Here is a 24,648-nt window from a genome sequence, read left to right on the forward strand (position 1 = left end):
TAGAGCCTGAGGTACAGGGTACTTTAAAAACACCAGAACCTAATAGGATCTAATTGTACCTCCTCCCAAACTAGAAGTGACAGCATAGATCAGCGCAACTGTGCAGCTGTATGCTGAAGCATGGCCAGGGCAGCTGCAAATCTACACAGCACAGGGATGCAGCCCAGGGCAGCCTCTAATATGCACAGTGTGGGGCTTAGTCTGGGGTAACAGAACTTCCATAGCATGACTGTGCTTTTGGGATAGAAACACTTCCGGTCAGTGCAGGGCTATTTGCTGGTCAGCTGCTAATACCCACAGCAGGCTTTGGATTGGGGTAGTGATACTTTTACTGCTCAGCCTCTTGCCTCAGGGCAGTCATTAATCTGCCCAGAGGGGTTCTTCACAGGGCACCCTCCCAGCAGCCAGGCTGTACAGACCTGAGTTACTTCTCTTGGGGAACTATTTCCCAGACTACTCATGCACCTCGCACCGGTTAGCAGGCTGTCCATATACCTATCCCTGTTCTGCAGAGGAAGCTGGTAAGCTCCTGGCCCTGAAGGCAGATCCTACAGGCTTTAAAAATGAGTAAAAAAAAATTAAAAGGATGATTGATAGCTTCTATACAGAAAAAGAGCAGGTTTTCAAAGGTTTTCAACCTTGAGGAGACTAATAGCAGACAGTCTCCAGACAATTGTTGGTCCCCAACACAAAAGACTCTCCTAGAAGAGACCATTAAAAATCTTAAAAGAGATCTAGAAGAAAAATGGGGAAAGGAAAGAGAAGCTATGCAAGAGAATAACAACCTCCTGAAATGTGAACTGGAAAAGGTAAACAACTTCCTGAAATGTGAATTGGAAAAGGTAAAAAAAACTCCCAGGAAGTGCAGGGAGACAGGATTTGTAAATTGGAAAAGATAAAGAACTCCCAGGAAAAGAAAATAATTCACTAAAAAAAATTAGTGAAATGGAAAAAAATTCCACAGAGCAAAACAACTCATTTAAAAACTCAACTGGACACATACAAAAAGAAGTAAAAAAAAAAAAGCTAATGAAGAAAATAACTCATTAAAAATCAGAACTGAATAAATAGAAATGAATGATTCCTTGAGACATCAAGAATCAGTCAAGCAAAATAAAAAAAAAAAAGAATGAAAAAAATAGAAATATTTTATATCTACTTGGAAAAACAACAGACCTAGAAAATAGATCTAGAAGAGATAATCTGAGGATTATTGGATTTCCAGAAAATTATGATGAAAAAAAGAGCCTAGATACTATCTTACAGGAAATCATCAAAGATAACTGCCCAGAGATAACAGAATCAGAAGGGAAAATAGGCATTGAAAGAATTCATCGAACACCTTCTGAAAAAGACCCTAAAAAAAACCTCCATGGAATATTGTGGCCAAATTTCAGAACTACCAGACGAAGGAAAAAATATTATAAGCAGCCAGGAAAAAAACAATTCAAATACTGAGGTGCCACAATAAGGGTCACTCAAGATCTGGCTACATCCACATTAAAGGACCAAAGGGCCTGGAATCTGATATTCCAAAAGGCAAAAGAACTTGGAATGCAACCAAGAATAAACTACCCAGCTAAGCTGAGCATTTTCTTCCATGGAAGAAAATGGACATTTAATGAAACAGATGAATTTCATTTGTTTCTAAGGAAAAAAACCAGATCTAAACAAAAAAATTTGATCTCCAACCATAGGACTCAAGAGAAGGAGAAAAAGGTAAAAGGAACTCTTGAGAACTGTATTTCTGTGGTGGATATACATAAAGACCACATGTATAATTTGATTTTACTGATATAACATAAAAAATGGAAATAGAAATGGAAAGAGGTTAGTGTCCGAAAAAGGGGAAAGGGGAGATAAAAAGAGGGAAACTACATCCTATGAAGAGGCAAAGAAAACCTATCATATCTGAGGGAATTTAGAGAGGAGGAGGAACATTGTGTGAATCTTACTTTCATCAGAATTGGCTCAAAGAGAAAATAATTGACATTTATTTTACAGAGAATTCTCTCTCACCTCATTAAAAAGTAGGAGAAAAAAGGGAAAAGGAAAAGAGTAATAAGGAAAGGATACAAAAAAGGGGAAGGGATTTAAAGGGAAGAGGGAGGCACACTACAGAGGGAGGTCTGCCTGATGCAAGTGGGGCCCATAAGTTTAATACTGGGGAAGGGGTTCAGGGGAAGCAAGGGAAAAAAAGCATAATCTGGGGATAGTATGATGGCAGGAAATACAGAATTAGTAATTTTAACTGTAAATGTGAATGGGATGAACTCTCCCATTAAGTGGAGGCAGATAGCAGACTGGATCAAAATTCAGAACCCTACAACATGGTGTTTACAGGAAATACATTTAAAGCAGGGAGATACATACAGAGTAGAGGTAAAAGGCTGGAGCAGAATCTATTATGCTTCAGGTAAAGTAAGAAAAGCAGGGGTAGCCATCCTTATCTCAGATCAAGCAAAAGCAAAAATTGATCTAATTAAAAGAGATAGGGAAGGAAACTATATCCTGCTAAAGGGTAGCATAGACAATGAAGCAATATCAATACTAAACATATATGCACCAAGTGGTATAGCATCTAACTTCCTAAAGGTTTTAAGAGAGTTTCAAGAAGAAATACACAGCAAAACTATAATAGTGGGAAATCTCCACCTCAGGGATAAATCAAACCACAAAACAAATAAGAAAGAAATTAAACAGGTGAATAGAATATTAGAAAAATTAGGTATGATAGCTCTTTGGAGAAAACTGAATGGTGATAGAAAGGAGTATACTTTCTTCTCAGCAGTTCATGGAACCAATACAAAAATTGACCACATATTAGGACATAAAGATCTCAAAATTAAATGCAGGAAGGCAAAAATAGTAAATGCTTTCTTTTCAGATCATAAATGCAATAAAAACTACATTCAACAAGAAGATAGGGGTAAATAGACCAAAAAATAATTGGAAACTAAATAATCTCATCTTAAAGAATGATTGGGTGAAACAGCAAATTATAGACACAATTAATAATTTCACCCAAGATAATGACAACGATGAGACATCATACCAAAATTTGTGGGATGCAGCTAAAGTGGTAATAAGGGGAAATTTTATACCTTTAGAGGCTTACTTGAATAAAATAGAGAAAGAGAAGATCAATGAATTGGGATTGCAACTTAAAAAGCTAGAAAAAGACCACATTAAAAATCCCCAATCAAATACTAAACTTGAAATTCTAAAATTAAAAGGAGAAATTAATAATATTGAAAGTAAAAAAAAACTATTGAATTAATAAATAAAACTAAGAGTTGGTTTTATGAAAAAACCAATAAAAGAGATAAACCTTTGGTAAATATGATCAGAAAAAGGAAAGAGGAAAATCAAATTGTTAGTCTTAAAAATGAAAAGGGAAAACTTTCCACCAATAAAGAGGAAATTAGAGCAATAATAAGGAGTTGCTTTGTCCAACTTTATGCCAATAAGTTTGATAACCTAAGTGAAATGGATGATTACTTCCAAAAATATTGGCTTCCAAGATTAACAGAGGAGGAAGTAAATTGCTTAAATAGTCCCGTTTCAGAAAAAGAAATAGAACAAGCTATTAATCAACTCCCTAAGAAAAAATCCCCAGGACCAGATGGATTTATAGTGAATTCTACCAAACATTTAAAGAACAATTAGCCCCAATGTTATATAAACTATTTGAAAAAATAGGGAATGAAGGACTCCTACCAAATTCTTTTTATGATATAGACATGGTACTGATACCTAAACCAGGTTGGTTGAAAACTGAGAAAAAAAATATAGACCAATCTCCATAATGAATATTGATGCTAAAATCTTAAATAAGATATTAGCAAAAAGACTTCAGAAAATCATCCCCAGGATAATACACAATGATCAAGTAGGATTTATACTAGGAATGCAGGGCTGGTTTAATATTAGGAAAACTATTTGTATAATTGACCATATTAATAATCAAATTAACAAAAACCATATGACCATCTCAATAGATGCAGAAAAGGCATTTGATAAAATCCAACATCCATTCCTACTAAAAACACTTGAGAGTATAGGAATAAATGGACTATCCCTTTAAAAAGTCAGGAGCATATATTTAAAACCGTCAGTAAGCATCATATGTAATGGAGATAAACTGGAACCTTTCCCTGGAAGATCAGGAGTGAAACAAGGTTGCCCACTATCACCATTACTATTCAATGTTGTATTAGAAATGCTAGCCTCGGCAATAAGAGTCGAGAAAAAGATTCAAGGAATTAGAGTAGGTAATGAGGAAACCAAACTATCACTCTTTGCAGATGATATGATGGTATACTTAGAGAACCCCAGAGATTCGATGAAAAGGTTATTAGAAGTAATTCACAACTTTAACAAAGTTGCAGGATACAAAATAAATCCACATAAATCCTCAGCATTTTTATACATCACCAACAAAATCCACCAGCAAAAGATACAAAGAGAAATTCCATTCAAAATAACTGTAGATAGTATAAAATATTTGGGAATCTATCTACCAAAGGAAAGTCAGGAATTATATGAGCAAAATTACAGAACACTTGCCACAAAAATAAAGTCAGATTTAAATAATTGGAAAGACATTGAGTGCTCTTGGATAGGCCGAGCGAATATAACAAAGATGACAATACTCCCTAAATTAATCTATTTATTTAGTGCTATACCAATCAGACTCCCAAAAAACTATTTTAAAGACCTAGAAAAAAAATAACAACAAAATTCATATGGAAGAACAAAAGGTCGAGAATTTCAAGGGAATTAATGAAAAAAAATCAAAAGATGGTGGCCTAGCTCTACCTGATCTAAAATTATATTATAAAGCAGCAGTCACCAAAAAGACAAAATAGTGAACAAGTATCGCAATCTAGTGTTTGACAAACCCAAAGATCCCAACTTTGGGGATAAGAATTCATTATTTGACAAAAACTGCTGGGAAAACTGGAAATTAGTATGACAGAAATTAGGCATGGACCCACACTTAACATCATATACCAAGATAAGATCAAAATGGTTCCATGATTTAGGCATAAAAAACGAGATCATAATTAAATTAGAGGAACATAGGATAGTTTACCTCTCAGACTTGTGGAGGAGGAAGGAATTTTATACCAAAGGAGAACTAGAGATCATTATTGATTACAAAATAGAAAATTTTGATTACATCAAATTAAAAAAGCTTTTGTACAAACAAAACTAATGCAAACAAGATTAGAAGGGAAGTAACAAACTGGGAAAACATTTTTACAGTTAAAAGTTCTTTTGATATTCTTTATGGAAAACTGTCTCTAGATGATGGCCCATTATTCCTTAGTCACTTCTTTAATGTAAGTTATTTCTTCTCATATTCTCTGACAAAATTTCCAAGTGTAATCAATAAATTTTACTAACAATAGCTACTTTGATATCCTCCCTTCATTGCCATCACTCAGAAACTTTTTTTCTTTTAAGTTTCACCTTCTCCATTTATAACACTCTATGTCCTTGATGAAATCATCTATGTTTCCATACTACCTTTTTTCCTTTTTCATTTAGTTTGATATACAACTCACAATCTTTCTCTATACCCCAAACCCCATTCTCATATTCAGGGACACTGATAATATACAATGATTACAATACTGTAAACAAAGCCAACACAATTCATCAAAGTGTGAATAAAAAGAGTACTAAATGAGTATAGTTAAAATATATATGATTCCTTTCCATTAAAAATAAGTAAATCACAAAATTCAGTTAACATTTATTAAGTGTTTACTATGTGCCAGGCAATCCTTAAACTAATCCTTATACAAAGAAAGTTTCAACACACACACACACACACACACACACACACACACACACACACACACACCCCAAATACATATTGTTTACCCTTAAGGAACTCACCTTCTAATGGTGGAGATAACATGCAAAAAGTTGTACATACAAGTTATGTACACTATAAGTGGAAGGTAATCAAATTAAAGATGGAAAAGACCTTCTGTGAAAGGTAGGATTTGAGCTGCATTTTATTTTTTATTTTATTTATTTATTTATTTATTTGCTGAGATAATTGGGGTTAAGTGACTTGCCCAGGGTCACACAGCTAGGAAGTGTTAAGTGTCTGAGATCAGATTTGAATTCAGATCCTCCTGATTTCTGGGCTGGTGCTCAATCCACTGCACCATTTAGCTGTCCCTTTGAGCTGCATTTTAAAGGAAGGGAATTAGGAAGGAGAAGTGAAAAGGTGGATATGGAGATGGAAGAAGAAGTACCCTTTGTAAGGAATAGCAAATAATTCCACATTGTTGGATCATAGATAGGTGGAAGGGAATAAAGTGTAAGAAGAAGCCTGGAAAGATAGGAGGTCAAGGTGTGAAGACCTCTAAATGCTAAATGGAGGATTTTCTATTTTGATCCAGGAGATATTAGGGAAATTGAATTATGAGTCCAAGTTGGGGATAGTTAGTGGTGATATTGTCTGAAATCCCTGTGCTCACTTTGGCAGTTATATGAAGGATGAGAGACTTGAAACAGAGAGACCAAGTGAAGATTATTTTAATAATCCATTTGAGAAATGATGAGAATCTGAACTACTGTTGTGGGTCTAGGCGAAGAGGGAAGGGGGCCTACATAGAAAAGAGATGTTGTAATGAGTCTTGATAATTATTGACTTTTGACTTTCATACCTTGACAGCCTTTTCAGCCCTCAATTTCCCTCCATCATGACAATTTCCTTCTCCTACTGACACATACTTTCTGGAACTTCAAGACTGAAAGGCTGCAGACTTTGCTACTATGTCCTCATGTGGGTACCCTGCCCCTTCTACCTCTGTTTTATGTGTTTCTTTCCTTTCCATTAGAATGTAAATTCCTGAGGCCAGGGATTATCTTTCTTTTTTGCTTGTAGTTATATCCTTAGTACTTAGCACCTGGTACATAGTAAGCACTTACAAAATGCTTACTGACTGTTTTCTGAATATATGTGAGGAATTCAGGATTCTGCTCAGGGAGAGCTAGGGTGGCTGGAAGGATGGTAGTACCCTCAATAGTAAACAGAAAGTTGGGAAAAAGTGAAGTTTTGTGGGAAAGATACTGATTCTATTTTGGATATATTGAGTTCATCTCAGAGCAAACATAGACTGGTGAAAAATCAAGAATATTTGGGGTAAAACAGGGGTCTTCCTGATACAACAAGGGAAGATCTGAAGAAAAGACCCCAGGCTGGGGATTAACCAGTGTGAAGTGCAAACACTCCAGGCTCTCTGCAGAAACACTAAGTGGGGAGCCCTAGGGCAATCTGGGTGTGGCTGGAGCCTCTGCAGGAACCACAAAAACTTTCACCTCCCAGACTTTTTGTGGAGTTGGGATCTGACTCTGGGAAGACTTAGGGAACCTCAGCTGGTTAGGAATGCTAGGACCAGCTGTGCTACAGAGATGTGGCCCTAGGTGAGAAGAAACCAGTACCTGAGTGAGTGCAGAAGCACCGGACAGGGATGTGGCTGGCTGTGGGCACTTGCAGGAGGGGAGAGCTCTTGGTTTGGAGTCCTGGTCAGAGGGGAGTTCTTAAGGGAAGCTTGAGGCACCATTCTCCCACCCCATGGGTTAGAGGTGCTTACACCTATACCTCTTATTAAATAAAATGAACCTACAAAGAAGAAAGAACCCCACCATTGGAACATATTATGGGAACAGGGAAGACCAGGATTCATCTTAAGAACAGGACACTTTAGTAAAAAAATAAAGTCTCTACCCCAAAAAGTAATACAAAATGCCTCCCTACCCAGAAAGAATTTATAGAAGAACTCAAAAAATAATTAAAAATCAAATGAGAGACATTGAGGAAAACCTAAAATAAAAAATAAAAAGCATCCAAGAAAAACAAGATTATGAGAAAAAAAAAAGTTATCCAATTAGAAAAGGAATTAGAGTCTCAAAGATGAAAGTAATTCTCTGAAAATTAGAAATGGGTAAGGGGAAACGAGTGAATGAGAAACCAAGAAATAAGAAAAGGAAATACAAAGATGAAAAAGAATGAGAAAACAGAACAAAATGTGGAAATTGTTAAAGAAAAACAACAGATCTGGAAAACGGACCAAGGAGAGAAAAATATAAGAATAATTGAACTGTCAAAAAGTTGTGACCAAAAAAAGAACCTTGACACAATAATGCAGAATATAATCCAAGAAAATAGTTCTGGAGTATTGGAATATGAGAGCAAAATAGAAATAGAAAAAAAATCCACCGATCACTATCTCAAAGAGATCCTTTGTGGAAAACACACAGGAATATTATTGACATACTTCAAAACCCCCAGATCAAAGAGAAAATTTTTCAAAAATCAAGAAAAAAAAAACAATTCAAATTGATGGATCTATAATTAGAATTGCACAAGACTTAACATCACAAGACATTAAAAAACGTCTGGTTCTGGAATCATTTTATCAACAATCAAAAGAACTACAACATGGCCAAAAATATTATATCTAGTAAAATTATAATTTTGAATGAGAAAAAATGGACTTTCAGTGAACTTTCAGATTTTCAGGACTTGCTATCAACCAAACCTGAACTTAACAGAAAATTTAACATATAAGAGCCAAAATCAAAGATTAATTTTAAGGAACTCAACATGGACAAACTGTTTAAACATGGACAAATTGTTTATTTTTTTACACAGGAAATGTATACTATATGTTTAAGCTTTTTGAGCTTTTGAGTTTTGAGCTACCCTATTGGTTATGTGAATCTAGCTCAAAAGAAAGATTGGCAGAGTTAAGGTAAAAATAGCAATCATGTCATATAAATGAGGTAAAGAGAAAGAATAGACACAGAGGCATTAGAGGGAGAGGAAGACTCATAGTTCTGAAAACCTGCTCATATCAGGAATGGGTTCAATAAACAACACTACATATATACTAAAAGGGTATAACACCCTCCAAAATCTATAAAGAAATAAAGGGAGCTGGATGGGAGGATGGGGAAACAAAGAGTGAGGGAAGAAGACAAGGGAAGAATCCTTGAGTGAGGGGAGGTAAAGTAAGGATAAAGCAAGTTATGGAACAGAATTTAATGAAAGAGTTAACTGGGATAGGAAAGACATGTGTGTATGTGCAGAGTCTTGCATGTCTGTATGTATATGTATGTATATATGTGTGTACATATGAATACATAAATATATATTTTCTTAATTGTAGCTTGCTTGGGGGGTGGGTATGAAAAGGGAGAAAAATAATAAAGTAAATAAGACATGAAGCAGAGAACCAAAGAACAATTTACAAAGAAGAAAAGAAAAAATGGGCATTTATGAATATAATTTCTTCAACTAATAGATATACTTTCTTGAACTGATATTTCTTGTTTTATATTTTGAATCCTCCCCTGATGTCCTGCTGAGCACATGACAATGTTCTCTTTTGTTTTGTTTTATTTTGTTTTGTATTCCTTTTTTCTTTTTCTTTTTTTTTTTCTTACTCTGCTTGAGGCAGAGAGTATTTACTTTGAGAGTAAGATAGAGGGAGAAGAGAAGAGTGCCAGAGATAAAGCTAATTCCTTGCAACCTGTCTTCTCATCTCACAACTTTATTAAAACTGTTCCCTTCAAAGATACCAATGGTCTCTTGACTAAATCTGACAGCATTTTTTTTGGTAGAACTTACCTTCTTTGACTTTGACTATAGGAATTCTATCCTTTTTTCTGTCTTAGTTTCTACACTATTATTCACTTCTGGTTCTCCTCTTATCTATTTTCTTCTTTCAAATCTCCATCTTTAGCTTTTTACACGTGAGTATTCCCCTGGGCTCTGGACTCGATTATTTTGTCCTCTAATTTCTTTTGAAACCCATAATTTTTCTAGTCACATGCTTGAAAAATTTATCTTCTTATCTTACTCTTTTCCTCACCCCATATCCAATCATTTGCTAAGTCTTATTGATTCTACCCACAAAACATTTGCATTCACCCTCTTCTATTCATTCACATTTGCTGTTGTCTTGCTTTGGTCACATTGTCCTATCACCTTTCACCTAAACTATTGTTAATAGCCTTCAGAAAGATCTTCCTGATTCTACTTTCTACACAAAGCTATCCAAATTATCTTTTGAAATCAAATATGACCATTTCAATTCTCTGCTCATAAATGTTCAGTGGCTCCCTTTCCCCCTTTTAGTGATACACAAACATCCCAGTATGGTGTTTAAAACTCATCATAATCTAGTTCCAATCCTTTCATATTTCATAATACTTGCCTTCACTATTACTCAAACTCTTTACCCCTTTCACTCTGTTTATTCTTGAAAGCCATTCTTCTAGGCCTAGAACACACTTTCTTCTTACCTCTATCTCTTAGAATTCTTAGATTCATTCCAGACTTTCCTCCTATTGTATTTCTCACCTGAAAGCGTTCCTCTCCTTCCAGGAGAGATTAGAGAAAGTCCTGCTCAAATTACCTTCCATTTCCATTCCATTGCCTTCACATTTTTAGCACCTGACACACAAAGTCTTTTACACAATAGGTACTTAATCATTTTTTGTTGTTATTGAACTGAATTAAACTGTCTTATAGTTGTGCCTATAAAACAGTAATTGCTGTTAAGAGAAAGTGAGGTAAAATGGATTATAAGCTTATATCCCATCTATAAGCAATTATAAACTAAAAGTAGTCACATAGTTTAATAAAGTTGCTTGACAGCACCAATACAGGTAAAGTAACAACTCTTCTGAACATCAAAGCTCTTATTATTATTATTATTCAATAATTTGATGTCTGTGATTTAAATTACACATTTTGCATAAAATTAGGAACTTCCTTATATTTTTGAGTAAACAATTATTTTTCTACATTAAAATGCTATGAGATGATGATGATGGTATTAGTGGTGGTGGTAGTGGTAGTGGTGGTGACAATAAGAGGCAGTGTAGAATAGTGAAAAAGAATTCAGAAATTAAAGTCAAGAAACCACTTTTCAAATTCAAATTTTAGATACTTATTAGCTATATCTAAGCTACTTAGAGCCTCAATTTCTTCAACTGTAAAATTAGAATAATAAAACTGATATGATCTACCTTACTGAAATGATAAGTTTTGTAAACCTTAAAATGCTATATGAATGTTTGTTATTTTTATTAATGTCCTGATAAAACGGCTGACACACTCACAACTCTCAACAAGGTTGTTGTGAAACTCATTGAATACATAGCATTTGGAAAAACTAAAAGGACTCTATAATTATTAGTTATTATCAAGATTACCCACACATATTGAGTAATAATATAATTCAGGGCATCTAGGTGGCCAATGCATAGAACCCTGGGTCTGGAGTCAGAAAGACTCATTTTCCTAACTTCAAATCTGGTGTCAGACACTTACTAGTAGTATGACCCTGGACAAGTCATTAAACCTTGTTTAATTTCTTTAATTTAATTTAATTCCATTAACCCCCATTTAATTTATTTGATTCTTCAACTGTAAAATGAGTTGGAGTAGGAAGTGGAATACCACTTCAGTATCTCTGACAAGAAAACTCCCAATGGGGTCATGAAGAATTGGGCAACAATTCAAAAAACATCATAGAAGAGTTCAAGGAATATTCCATGGGAAAAAGTTAATTCTATGTATTGATCCTTAATTCAGTTATTATTAGAAGACTAACAACTCTAATGGAGGCTACTAGATTGCTCAGTAGTAAATAGAGTGCTGGACCAAGAGTCAGGAAGACTCAAGTTCAAATACAGCCTCAAATACTAACTAGTTCTATGATCCTGGGCAAGCCACTTAATCTCTGTTTGCCCTAATTCATGGAGAACAAAATGCCAAATCACTCCTATGTCTTTTGCCAATGAAACCTCATGGACAGCATGGTCCATGGAGTCACCAAGAGTGAGACACAACTGAATGAATGAATAACAACCCTAACAAGCATCACCACCACAAAAAGTCTGAGAGACAATCTGATTAGTAATTAAGAAATACAAATGCATAAAATATTGCAGTAGATCTCAAACCAGGAAAAGCACGTAACTACCTTGGGTTTAGAAACATTGCTTTAAACATATCATGGGGGGCCATCAACAACATAAACTAAAACAGACAATGATTGCATGAACCTTTATGCTCTTTCTGTTTCTTAATGAGGAAAAAACTTTGCTCAAACTGCATGTTTAAAACACTTGATGCTTTTATTTTGCCATTAGGAAACAAATGATGAGGATCACTAAATAAAAGGCTCCTACGATCAACTGAACATTCTATTTGGCTCTTTAGAAGACGTAAAAGGAAAGGAGGAATTAAATGTGTCTCAGAAGTGGGAGAGGTCACAAAATTTTTAGCACAGGACTCAATGAATTGATTTTTTTTTCCTTGAGGAGGAGGTTCTGCAGACATCAGATAAAAGAGTTTCTAAAAACTAGAAAAATATTCTAGTCACTAACTACCACTCTTATCCTAAATAGAATTAAAAAACTTATTGCATCTGACTGACATCATGAGATACCATAATATGTTATTCTGGAACCTGCAGAATTTCTAGCCCTATCCATTAAGAAGGCTTCTAAAAGAAGATAACTGAAATGAAAGATATGCTTTTATAGAGCATCAATAGGCACCTCTGGAAATATGGCTTGAAAATGATTTTAAGGACAAAACAGACTATTTTAGGGACTGATTAGGTACAGTCATTTCTAGAAATATACAAAAATGGATGAAAAGTGTTAAAGGTTTTTCAGATTCCAAGATGACATGTTACTACTTTGATATATTTAGCACATTGAACAGAGTAAAAAGCAGGTGTTTTTGTTTCTTACTAAAATGTACATCGGGAACATGTTGAGATATATACATATATACATATACACACACACACACACACACACACATACACACACACACACACACATATATATATATATATATATATATATATATGTGTGTGTGTATAAGAATTAGCCTATCCCCATGTTACAGAAAAAAAAAAAAAACACTTGAATATAGACTATGCTCAAACATCAACTTTTCTATTTGTGTCACATATTTATTCTAGTTTTGTGAAAAGGTTCAACAATTCAAAAGAGCAATGTTATAAGATTGATACACATCATAAAGCCTGAAACAGTTCTATGTTTATTTAGAATTTACCCCCCACCTAATTCTCAAAAGGATTTGAGAGGACTTGCATTAAGACACATACAAGACAGAATAATTTAGCTCCACATATATACTCTACTAATCTGCCCTTTCTAAGACAAGCTTGCTAAATTAAAATATTGTAAAATATATTTAGGAAGAATTGTCGATTGTGATGCTGCCCTACATATTTCGACATGTCTAACAAGTTTCAACCTCCCCCCTAGTGCAAAGGGTGGAGGCAACCAGACACACCCCTGACTAGAGGTGGCCGTCTTGCCCTCTGGTCAAATAATTTTGAGACTAGTTTCAAGGTGAGTAATGACATTTAAAAATTACATTTTGGGCCTCACTAAGTTCTATGTCTCTGGAATAGATTTGGGACTAGAATTGAAAAGTATTTTTATTTAAACAATTTAATGAAATTTTTAAAAAGGAATTTACAATATTTCCCAAACTGATTGGAATAGAGAATATTTTGGGGCTTGAAATACAGAGATAGGATAAAATCATCTCTCTCTAAAATAAACAGCAAGATATGGTGAAAGAGCGTGCAAATGTAGGGTGTCACAGTCCAGGCCCAACAAGGTGGAACTTCAGTTGCATTAGCCAGGGCCAGGATTATGAAACACACAGAGTCTAAGTGTTTGTAAATATAAATCTCAAAGCTGAGGTCAGAGCTTCATGATCTTTCTTCTTCAGCTCCTCCTCCTTCCTCTCTGTTTCTGTCTCTTTCTGTGTGTCTCTGCCTTTTTTCTGTTTCTCTTTATCAGTTACTGTCTTGCACTCTCTCCTCCTTCTTTTCCTCCTTCCCTCTTTCTCTGTCCCTCTTTCTCTTTCTCTTCTTCTCTCTCTCCCTGCCTCCATCTCTATCTCTATTTCTCTTTCTTTCTCCTTTTTTTTTTTTTTTGGAGGGGGGGCATGAAGGGGAATGTGTATGGCAACAGGAGTCAGTTAGAAAACTGAAGGCAGATGCCTCTTATCCTTCTTGTGAGCATTTGCTCCATTTTAGACCTGAGGTAGAAGAGAGAGGCAAATTTCAATGGTGGCCAGGAGTCAGGGACTTCCATTGAACTAGCAAAGAAAGGGGAAAGAAATACAAATTTTATATAGCACCTATTATGTGTCAACACAGGGCTAAATATTTTGCAAATATTATCTCGTTTGATCCTCATAACAATTATGGGAGGTAAGTGCTATTATTATCCCCATTTTACAGTCTTTACTCCAGGATCAATACTCTTTCCTCTACACCACAATCCAGAAAGAACATAGGATCTGAGAATCAGATTTAGAACTAGAAGGGATTGAATCCAAATATCACTGAATCCAAATCTCTCATTTTACAGATCAAGAAAGAGAAAAAGAGTAATTAAGCAATTTTTCTATGGTCATATCTACTAAGTGCCTGGGGCAGAATATGAACTCAAGCTTTTCCTGACTCTAAGCTTAATACTCTATTTAATGTGCTGGAGAGCTCCTCTCATTCATTCATTCATTCATTCACACTTTTAATAAACATTTATTAAGCACTTATGATACATCAGGCACTATAGTAAGTGCTAAGGATACAAAAAATGTAAAGTTCACATCATCAAGGTTCTAGGGAACATAATTTGGGAAATGCCAGCTCAAAGATTATTTATTTATTTATTTATTATTATTATTATTTCAGTTTTAAGCAAGATTCATAAGAGCATAATAAATATAATACCTGAGATTAAAATAATATCTTAAAGTTCACAAAATATTTTATATACATTGTCTGATTTGAGCCTCATAATAACTCTTTGAGGTAACTACTATAAATAAATACTATATACTATATACTATATATATACTATAGTATATATATACTATATATATACTATATATATACTATAGTATATATATATATACTATAAATATATATACTATATATTTTGCAGATGAAGCAAATGAGTCTCAGAAAGAGGGTGAATGAGTTATCCATTATCATAAAGCCAGTTAAAGTCTGAGATAATTAATACCTGGCCTAATGGATTAGAAGTAGAAGGAAATATTAAGCAGTGAGAGTAACTCACACTAAGAAATAGTCACTTTTTAATTATCTATAGCAAATCACAATTTATGACCAAAGAGCCCCAAATGTCCCCAAATGTGAAAGGCAAATACATGTAATGGTGCTGCATACAACCACCAGTCACTACAAAAGCTGTAAAGAAAATGGCTGAACTGACAATAATTTTTTTTTGTATCTGTCACTTTTTACCTACTCTTTACTATCCTGGATTTGTATGTTGCTTTCCTCATTAAAACGTAAATTCCTTGAGGACAGGGATCATTTTTTCCTTTTCCCAGTATTTAGCACTGTGCCTGGACATACTTACTTGATAAACGCTTGTTCATTTATTAGTTAAAACAGGCAAATTTATTCCATGGGGTTAATAGTCCCATTCTTTGTATTATTAATGCAACAATGCAGTATCAAAAAAAGAGGGATTAGAGGCAGGTAGATATTTTACAATAGGTATATGGGCTTTTTTTTGAATCTGGTTTTACCTAAATGGATGTACTTATCCATTGAATTGGAAACATGTGATCACCAATGATAAATTAAGACAATTAATTGGGACACTTTTTATATTCTGGATCTAGATTATCTCAAAATGGAACTCAAGATGCTTTGATGACTCCTAAAACTAAGCCTCTAGGGATTTGTTCTTTTTAGGTTTAACTCTAATCCACTTATTATTTTCTTAAAATGTCTTTATATTTATGTCAAAAATATGTTATAAAATGAAATAATGTTTGTAAAGCTTTTAGGTCAGAGCTTTGCACATGGTAGGTGCTATATAAATGCTTATTCCCTCCCTCATAGATATGCCATACTATAGTAGCTTTCTGTTATTTTGCATAATAATTATTCATGAACACAGTTAAGATCTTGCTAATAAATATTTAATACTCCATATAATATTTTAAAATATTTATTCATATTTAGACATTGAAAGCTTTTATTCTACCAGTACAAGTATATTTAATAATGATAGCCAATTTGGTTGCCTCGTGTTAGTTTATGCTCTTGAATAAATAGAATCTAAAATGTGAAAAATTCTCCTTTAAGTAGTTTTTTTTCCACTAACATTAAAACCTAAGAAAGAACATGAATAATAATTTTCAGCTCCATTGGCTGAACATCAAGAAATCATGTCATACGGTTTTACCTGACAGACATATTTGTTCTTCCATTTGCTCAACACACATCGACTGTTTTGCATCAGCTCCTAAACGACACAGAAAAACAAAGGAAAGGAGAATTGGCTATCCCATACACACATACATACACACTATCATTATCAGTTAAAGTGCTTCTGATTTTCAAGCAGAGGAGATTAGCATGCCACACAAACAAAGATGCAACTGTTTGGAAATTGCCCACTGGACAAAAGCAAAGTTATCATCACCCAGAGGGCTGATCCTTTATGAAAATTAAAAGTGTTGAAAGAAGTTGCTAACAAAGATTGTTTGTTGTCATTCTTAAAACTTTCTCAAAGTTACCTCCAATTCCTTAAGAGTATCTCTAAGTTTTTCTGGACGTCGATTCTTGAGTATCCAAGGATAATCTCGTGCTAACAAACAAAATATAGACTGCATTTAGATAAATGTGGATTTTTTAAAAAATCAATATAGAAAAAAATCCTGCTACTAACAGAAATAGATTATAAAATGTAAAGTGAATCTATATAATTGAGATGGAATAAGTTTCATTCCCACTATCAAATGATAACCTTTTGAAAAGTTTCATTATAGAAACAAGATTTTAACAAGTAACTATTTCAGTAATTATAATTTTGTAATGGTAACCACACATTCAGCTTTCAGAGACAAAAGAGAAATTTCCCAGCTCTGAAAATCTAATTCATGAAGGTATAGGAAGCAGACTCTTTCTTAAATAATTATTCGGTTTAGACAAATGAAATATTCAGAGCAGAAATTGCCAATCTAATTCAAATACATTAGTTTCATATAATAGAGTAAAGGAGATAATCAATTAATGAATACAACTGTCACATGCGTGCTTCTTTTTAATAAATGCAAAACTGGGATTAATTGAAAATTTGGCATCAAAAGTTGGACTAATACCCAACCAGGAAAACCAACAACTGAGGATAAGCCAGATTTAAATGGAAAATATTGACAAAGTTAGAAACATTCTTGTGCTTAAACAAGTTATCTTTTTTGAAAAAGTACTTTTAAATATTCAAAAATCTCTAAAACTCAAATTGTTTCATTTATTTGAAAAATGAAATCCAGCTATAAAAAATGAACATTCAAAAATTAAAGACATCTAAACAATAGTCGGGGACAGTTATATATTCAATTTTGGCAGCTAAATTATTGTGGTAAAAACACTTTACTATTTATATTTTCTAAATCAATTTAATTCTAAGTACAATAAACCTGAACATTTGTGATGCAGTCAATACTAAATTTTTTTTTAAGTTGCATATGGCAGCTTCCCTCATTCTAAATGAGGGGAAAACACATTCCAGATTTTATTTTACTTTTTCTAAAATAGTATTATTAAAACTGTATTACTATATTTACTATAATATAGTCATTAAACTGTTATTAAATCATTATAAAGCATATATTTAAAAATTTGTGTAAATAAAGGGACTTTTAATTTTAATTGTACTCACAGCATAAAACATTCACTCTGAAAGTCAAAGTCAACCTGAATTCATTTCATGAGAGTAGTTAATAGCCATTTTATTTTGCTTATATAAAATATACCTACTGAAACTTCAGTAAGGCTTAAGTTTTAATAACCTAAATCACTGAGATCTAAGACATTATTCTTGTTAATGCTTTTATTTTATTAAAACACTAAAAATCTGTGAATATAAAATTTAAAAAAATTCTGAATGAGAAATACCTCTGTGCATAGTTGGATGTTATTTCATTATTCTGCCAGAAATACAAGCAACGATAAAACATGATAATTCTGTAGTAATTCTAAAAAAACAAACATAAAAGATGCTTACATTCTGCCAACTGTTGCTTCTCTTCTAAGTAACCATGATCTGTTGGTAAAACTATCAGGGAGAGAGAAGCAGGAAAAGTTTAGTAGCCAACTTTATAACTTCTGTCATGAAATTACTCTGAACATCTAAAATTATTATAAAGTAAACCCAAATCTACAAAGAAGACAGCTTTGTTTTCACTTCATAGAGATAGATCTTAAATTTTCAGTGAAAGAAGGCTTATTCGGCACAACAGGTGGACCAATATTCCTGAGCCTCCAATCTCATCAGATAGTGAAGTGAGCTGCAACTGAATCCTGACCAGAAGCTGAGTCAGTCTGTCAACAGAACTATGGAAACAACATATTAAGCACCAAGCTAAGCACTCGGGATGCCCACACAAGCTCTACCTTAACCAGGACTGAAACAGGAAGTAACTCTAGCTGGAAAGACCTTTTGGCCCATCATGAAACTTCTAGGATTAACAGGATTAATCAGATAAAGAAAATTGATCATCCACTCAGAAATGCCTATTTCAGATACCAGGTGAGGATTCAAGAGCACAATATAGGTCCTATGCGTTTATGATGCCCTCTACTGGGATGCCAATTAATAGAAGTGACTGGACAGTCCAGCAGTCAAGTCTGATTAATATGAAAAAATATAAAATTTTCATGCTACTTCTCATTTAAAAAAAAAAAAAACTATGTTATATAAAAAACACACCAAGTTGGAGACTTTCTAGGGAGATAAAGTAGACTTTATCTGAATAATCCATTCCCAGAAATAATATGGATGATGTTCTAACATTCTCATTTTTTTAATCATCTAAGATATTTAATTTATTAAAAATGTTAATAACATACTTATTTTACCTGAGTCTTTCTTGTCATAATACTGGTAGATTCCAATGTCTCTGTCTGACAAGAAGAAATAACATCAAGTTATGGTAAATAGCTTTGGGGGGGGGGGAAAGAAACTGAATCAGATTGGATTTTAGTAGAGGGAACCACAGAAGAAAGCCCAAACAGAAAACTCTAAACAGCCCATTGAGAATGAAGAAAAGTGACCTGGTGAGGATGCCGGTTGGGATTGTGATCCTCCTTGCTTTTAGTGCAGTTCAGCATTCCTGTACCCTTACCAATTCTGTCTTGCCACAGAGTGAACCCCTTCAAGGGAAGGCCCAAACACAACTTAATCATCCAGAGATTCGTAGCCAGTTTGCTGAAGGAAATGAGAAGGTGTGCTAGAGCATGAACTTCCAAGGCTGCCTTACATTAAAAAGAAAGGACTTCCAAGGGCCATTGAAATTAGGATCTCCAGCCGTGGCTATAGCAGAACTGACTAGGATGGGGGAGTTTTGAAGGGTGAATTGATATTTCTCAAGCATCTTGCTCTATCTCAAACTTTAAGGACAGAAAAGCAGATCAACTTTAAAAAACTCATTTCTTTCCTGGATAGGAATACTTTCTTCCATTCGACTTCTTTACTTAAATAATCACTTGTGTTTTCTTTTGGGGAACATAAATTGTCCTTCCATAATGACAAAAGGACTATCGCTAATGCACTTGAATACAGTATGGACTGCCCCCTAGTGATAAAATGCAATGTTGACAACTTTTTTTCATCAAAATATAGCACTTATTTGTACTTACCCTCTTCAGCATACAAATTTATTTTGAATGGAGCAATTTATTTCTATTTGTTTAAATTTATAAATTTATATTTTTATTCCAAAGAGTTTAAAACTCCATGCCTGTACTTTTGCCTAAGTTAAAATATGATAGTCCAGAAATTATCAGAGTCCCCAGTTCTCTGAAATCTGAACTACTGTTCTTGAAACTAAGCCAAATCCCCATTCTCAAATACTAGATCTCTAGCATAGAGCTAAATAAAATCACTGTCTCAAAACCAATGTCTTATTCTGGCTCAAATTAGAACTACCCAAGTCACAAATACTCCTAGCGATTCCAGTTCCTTCTAAACAACTATTCCTAGTTACACAGCCCAGTCTTAGATGGTAAAGGTATTTCTAAGAATAGGTTCTCAGAGAAAGAACTAAGTCCAGAACAATCCAGCTATACATGCTGCCTTGTAGCTGATATACATGCCCAGATACAATACCACTTCTAAATACAAATACTATTATGAAGTCTGTATGCAATAACTAAAATGAATATATCTATACTGTCTATGAAACATTTTTATTACTTTGAAGGAATCATAAATGAGCAATATATCTTCTAGACTTTACATATAATTTTAATGTTTCTTTTTATAATGAGGAAAAAAAATCTGTATCTTCCCATGTTTCTCTGAAATATTGCTTTTAGTATCTTTGAGGTAATGTTGGATTTCATTCTTATACTGTTGTTACATGAAATTGGAAAAGTTCCTAAGCAGTTCCACATATGGCTTTCTCTAGTTACACACAGGTGCTAATAATATGCCTCTCTAGCTCGCTTAGCCTTCTAAGGATATAGGGATATTGTATTAATACCACAATTTGGGCTTCCCATGAAAGCATTATGAATCATAACATTAACTATATCTTTAGTACATAGATGTATCCAAGTAAGTCTGATTTTGCAGATTGTGTGCAATAAAATATGCAGGCTTTCTCAACCAGTAGCTTGCATTGCATCAGTCAACACTTCATTCTAATTAGTTAGTAACACTTAAATCTTAGCAAGAGATGAATAATATTTTAATTAAAATTAATTTTAATTTTAATGAGAAAGTTGAATGACAGGAAACATTTTTGAAAAAAGTAAATCTTAATGGAATTTTAAAAATTCAACTCTTAGTTCTAAGGTACATTGTCATCAGGGTTCACCAGCAAAAACTATTAAGTTATATATTCATATTTTCCAAATCTCAGGTTGAATGTCTTACTGAAAATCCTTATGCTAGGTAACTTTAATACTACAAATATTGATATCCAAACTAACATCTCTATGTTTTTAGCACTTTCAATTATAGATTTTCAAAACTTTATATATGTATATGTGTACATATACATATGTATGTATACATGCATATCTATATATGCATGTATACACATGTATATAAATTTCTTTTTGCACAAAAAAGAAATTTCCATATTTCCCATCTTTCTAATCTTACTTTCATTCGTTAAATCATCACCTTATCATAATCACAAAGTATACCTGATACTATTTCTATCTTCTATTCCCTATTATTTAAGAATGCTAAAACATTTAAAATATTTAACATTAAAAATATTTGTTAATATAGAATAACTTGCACTAACATTACTATTAAAGTTTTAAAGAATGCAATAATTTTTGTTGTGGTTTTCACAGTAGATATAGAAGTAAAGTGTGACTACTTTCTCATGATATGAAACAACAATGAGATTCATTGGTCCATTTACAATCCAAAAGTATAATTTTCATGAAAGTAGGAAGCCAAAGTGTAAGATATTTTTATGTTTCTGACATTATGCAAAAATAATAGTTTTCATATGTGGCATTTTTCCATTAATGAATCTAAAAGTTTATGGTTTTAATTTTAACTGCATGTACCCCCCCAAAGAAATTAAAAAGGCAAGCCTGCCCTTCTAAATAAGAAATAAAATCTTTTGGGTGAGAAATTGAAATAATTTTTAAAAATTCAAATATTTTAATGGAATATGTTTGAAATCTTAGCTCTATTCTATAATGTTGCAAAGCATTCTCATCTACCAAAAACATTTAAAATCCTAGGTGAAAGAATGTAATAGTAATCAGGTATCTTCCCTGCATATGTTTGAAATGTTATTTTAGTATCAAGTTCCTTGTGTGTTATTAGCTAGCTTACAAATTAATTAATATTTCTTTTAATAAATAGAAATTAGCTAGTAGTAGAAACCCAGAATAAAAGGTATGTCTTTTTTTAAAAAATCAATCACAAAATTAACTTTTACTATTGAAAGTTCTACTCCAATACAATCTGAAATAAACACATTACTAATAAAGATCATAAGTAATTCTATAATACTTAATATGTTTTGATTTATAGATAACTAATTATTAACAATTTTAAATTCAAAAGAATTAAAACTTATGTAAATGTGAGCCACTTCAATATGATAAAAAAAACAATTGTTCAATTAGATTTTCCAGGCTTTTATATTAGGTAAGTATTTGTTTTCTAAGTTTTTTTTTTTCTTTAAAGAATAAAATTTGTCTAGACCTAACTTACCTTCAATACGTAAGGTATTCTTTAAAGACCAGAGATGCAATTCAGTCAAGCAAAAAGACATCTGTTGGCAGAAAGAACTTCTGTCCTATAAAAAGGGAAAAAATGTAAAAAGGTGTCAATTATTCTCAATCACTAATGAAAGTTTCAAAAAGAATAATTTACTATTAGTAATATTCAAGAAGCAAAATAAAGTAAATAAGTAATCCTAATTCTAATGCAAAACTATTTCTGCCATAAAAGATGAATTTTAGGAGAAAAACTGCAAAAAGTATTTTTTTTCAGATTTAATATATTGTCACACATAGAAAGATGGTAGAAGGAATATTCTTACTTTGAATTTTAATAGATTCTAGAAACTGATAGTTCTGATATTTAAAATTGAATATATTCAGAAAAATTTTAATAAGAATCTTTTATGTATTTAGGGTCCTGATTTCCATCGCACATTCATTTAGATGTTACAGACACATTTTAATTGCAGATATATTTATTTTATACTTATAATAAGAAGCATTTATTATCTCCTAAACACAAGATGACCCAATTAAAATGAAAGTTGCAAGGAGAATGACGTATACTTACTACTACCTTACTTAAATCAATACAATTGCTTTAAAGTAAACTATGCAAAACCATATTAGCATTCAGATTAGTTTGTAAATCTTCATGTCATGCTGGATCCAGATACCTAACTCCAGTGCATAAAGAACATGGTAATAAAATACTCATATTTACTTTTTGTTTAATAACAAGATCTAATGATCAATACCTTTTAAAATAATTAACATTCATTAGTTTGACATAATTAGAGGAAAATCAGCCTAAATATAATTTAATTACTTTCAAATAATATATAAATAAGTTATCAATATTTCTTTTCCCGTAAAGATAAAACAATCAATGCTTTTCCAGTCAATTTCTGAGTAAAGAACTTTGAAATTTTCTCTATGGAAGTTTTGGTAGGAGAAAACAATGTCATTTTCTTTAAGGGAGTTACTAACACCCTAACAATTTTATACATATACATATGTACATATATATGTATATATATATATATTTCATATATAATATTTTAACATTAATGAATACAGAATCTTATGGTTTTAATTTAACCAGAATAATGTTTATTTAGATAGATATGGATATGTGTGTATTTATGTATGTGTGAGTATGTATATATATATGTGTATATATATATATATATATATATATATACACATATGTGTGTATGTGTGTGTGACACTTTTAATTGCAGCTCAAACTTCTTCCTCTATCAACTTGTATTAGCTTAAGAAGATAAAAAGGGCCAAATTTGATTTTCCTCTCTCCCTCTTTTCTTCAATTTATTTCATTTTAATTCAATGAACATTGAATTCTCATAAGAAATTAAATAACATATTGATGTGCAAATGAATAGAAGAAATGAAACAAAGGACTCCAAATTAGTCCCTGAGTAGGTCCAAAGCATTCGGGCAAGGATCAATAGAGAAGAAAAAGAATCAATATTACCATGGAATACCTGACCACCCAGTCAGAAAAAGGAAACAGTGAAGAGCTTGGATAACACATCACCACCTGGCCCAGAAGCATGATATGGTAATAATGGAAACTCTCAACCATCTATATATCTGTTTGGCTCTCCTGCTGGCCATGGCAGAGCAGCTATTGACTTCTCTAACTGGCAGTTCCATTCTTCAAAACATAGAAGAATATATAAAGGAAAATTATTTTTTTATTTTATTTTAAATAATTGGGGAAAATACTGTTGAAAACAGAAATTATGAGCTAAACTCAACTACTTTGCCTTAGAAATGGCATAGAATAAAAGAAGAAAATTAGGCAGAGTATGATATATACTCTAAGTTTGAGCAGATTTCAAACAAAAAAAGATCCTAAAGATTTTATGGCACAAATCTCTATAAGGACAGTCCAAGAAGAAGCTCTCAAGAATGAAATTCTCATTATAAAAACTTTCAATTCTGAGAAGGAAGAAAAGGGTTAGCTGTCCAAACAAAGGGGTGTGTCTTCACAAGTTCAGTGACCATCTCAGAGTTTCTAAAAGACAAATATAGAAGAGGAAATCAGGAGTATGTGAAAACAAAATAATGAATACAGAACATTGGCATTGTACCTTTAGAATACTTTTAGTAGCTGTAAATCTCAGAAAAGGATGAATATTAAGGACAACAAAATAAAGTGTTTTTGTATTTTTTTAGCTGTGCTGAGTACATCAAAGAAATTAAAAGATCATTGTGCATAATGAATGAGACACTGATACCCAATGAAGAAATAAAAGAAAAAAATATTCAA

General features: G+C 32.8%; 1 protein-coding gene across 5 annotated transcripts in view; it reads right to left on the reverse strand.

Annotated features, from left to right (window-relative positions):
• The window catches only part of WDPCP (WD repeat containing planar cell polarity effector), a 401,691-nt gene that overhangs the window by 250,235 nt on the left and 126,808 nt on the right, over nucleotides 1-24,648 (reverse strand). For all 5 annotated transcript variants that reach the window (XM_074287032.1, XM_074287033.1, XM_074287034.1 and 2 more), the window contains 5 exons: nucleotides 22,339-22,423; nucleotides 19,008-19,052; nucleotides 18,154-18,204; nucleotides 16,664-16,734; nucleotides 16,330-16,389 (listed from right to left, as the gene is read on the reverse strand). In XM_074287032.1, coding sequence (XP_074143133.1) covers nucleotides 16,330-16,389; nucleotides 16,664-16,734; nucleotides 18,154-18,204; nucleotides 19,008-19,052; nucleotides 22,339-22,399 — 288 coding nt within the window. In that variant the 5' untranslated portion in view covers nucleotides 22,400-22,423. The remainder of the gene's footprint in view (nucleotides 1-16,329; nucleotides 16,390-16,663; nucleotides 16,735-18,153; nucleotides 18,205-19,007; nucleotides 19,053-22,338; nucleotides 22,424-24,648) is intronic.

Source organism: Sminthopsis crassicaudata, chromosome 2, assembly GCF_048593235.1.
Source record: "Sminthopsis crassicaudata isolate SCR6 chromosome 2, ASM4859323v1, whole genome shotgun sequence".
NCBI classification, from domain to species: domain Eukaryota; kingdom Metazoa; phylum Chordata; class Mammalia; order Dasyuromorphia; family Dasyuridae; genus Sminthopsis; species Sminthopsis crassicaudata.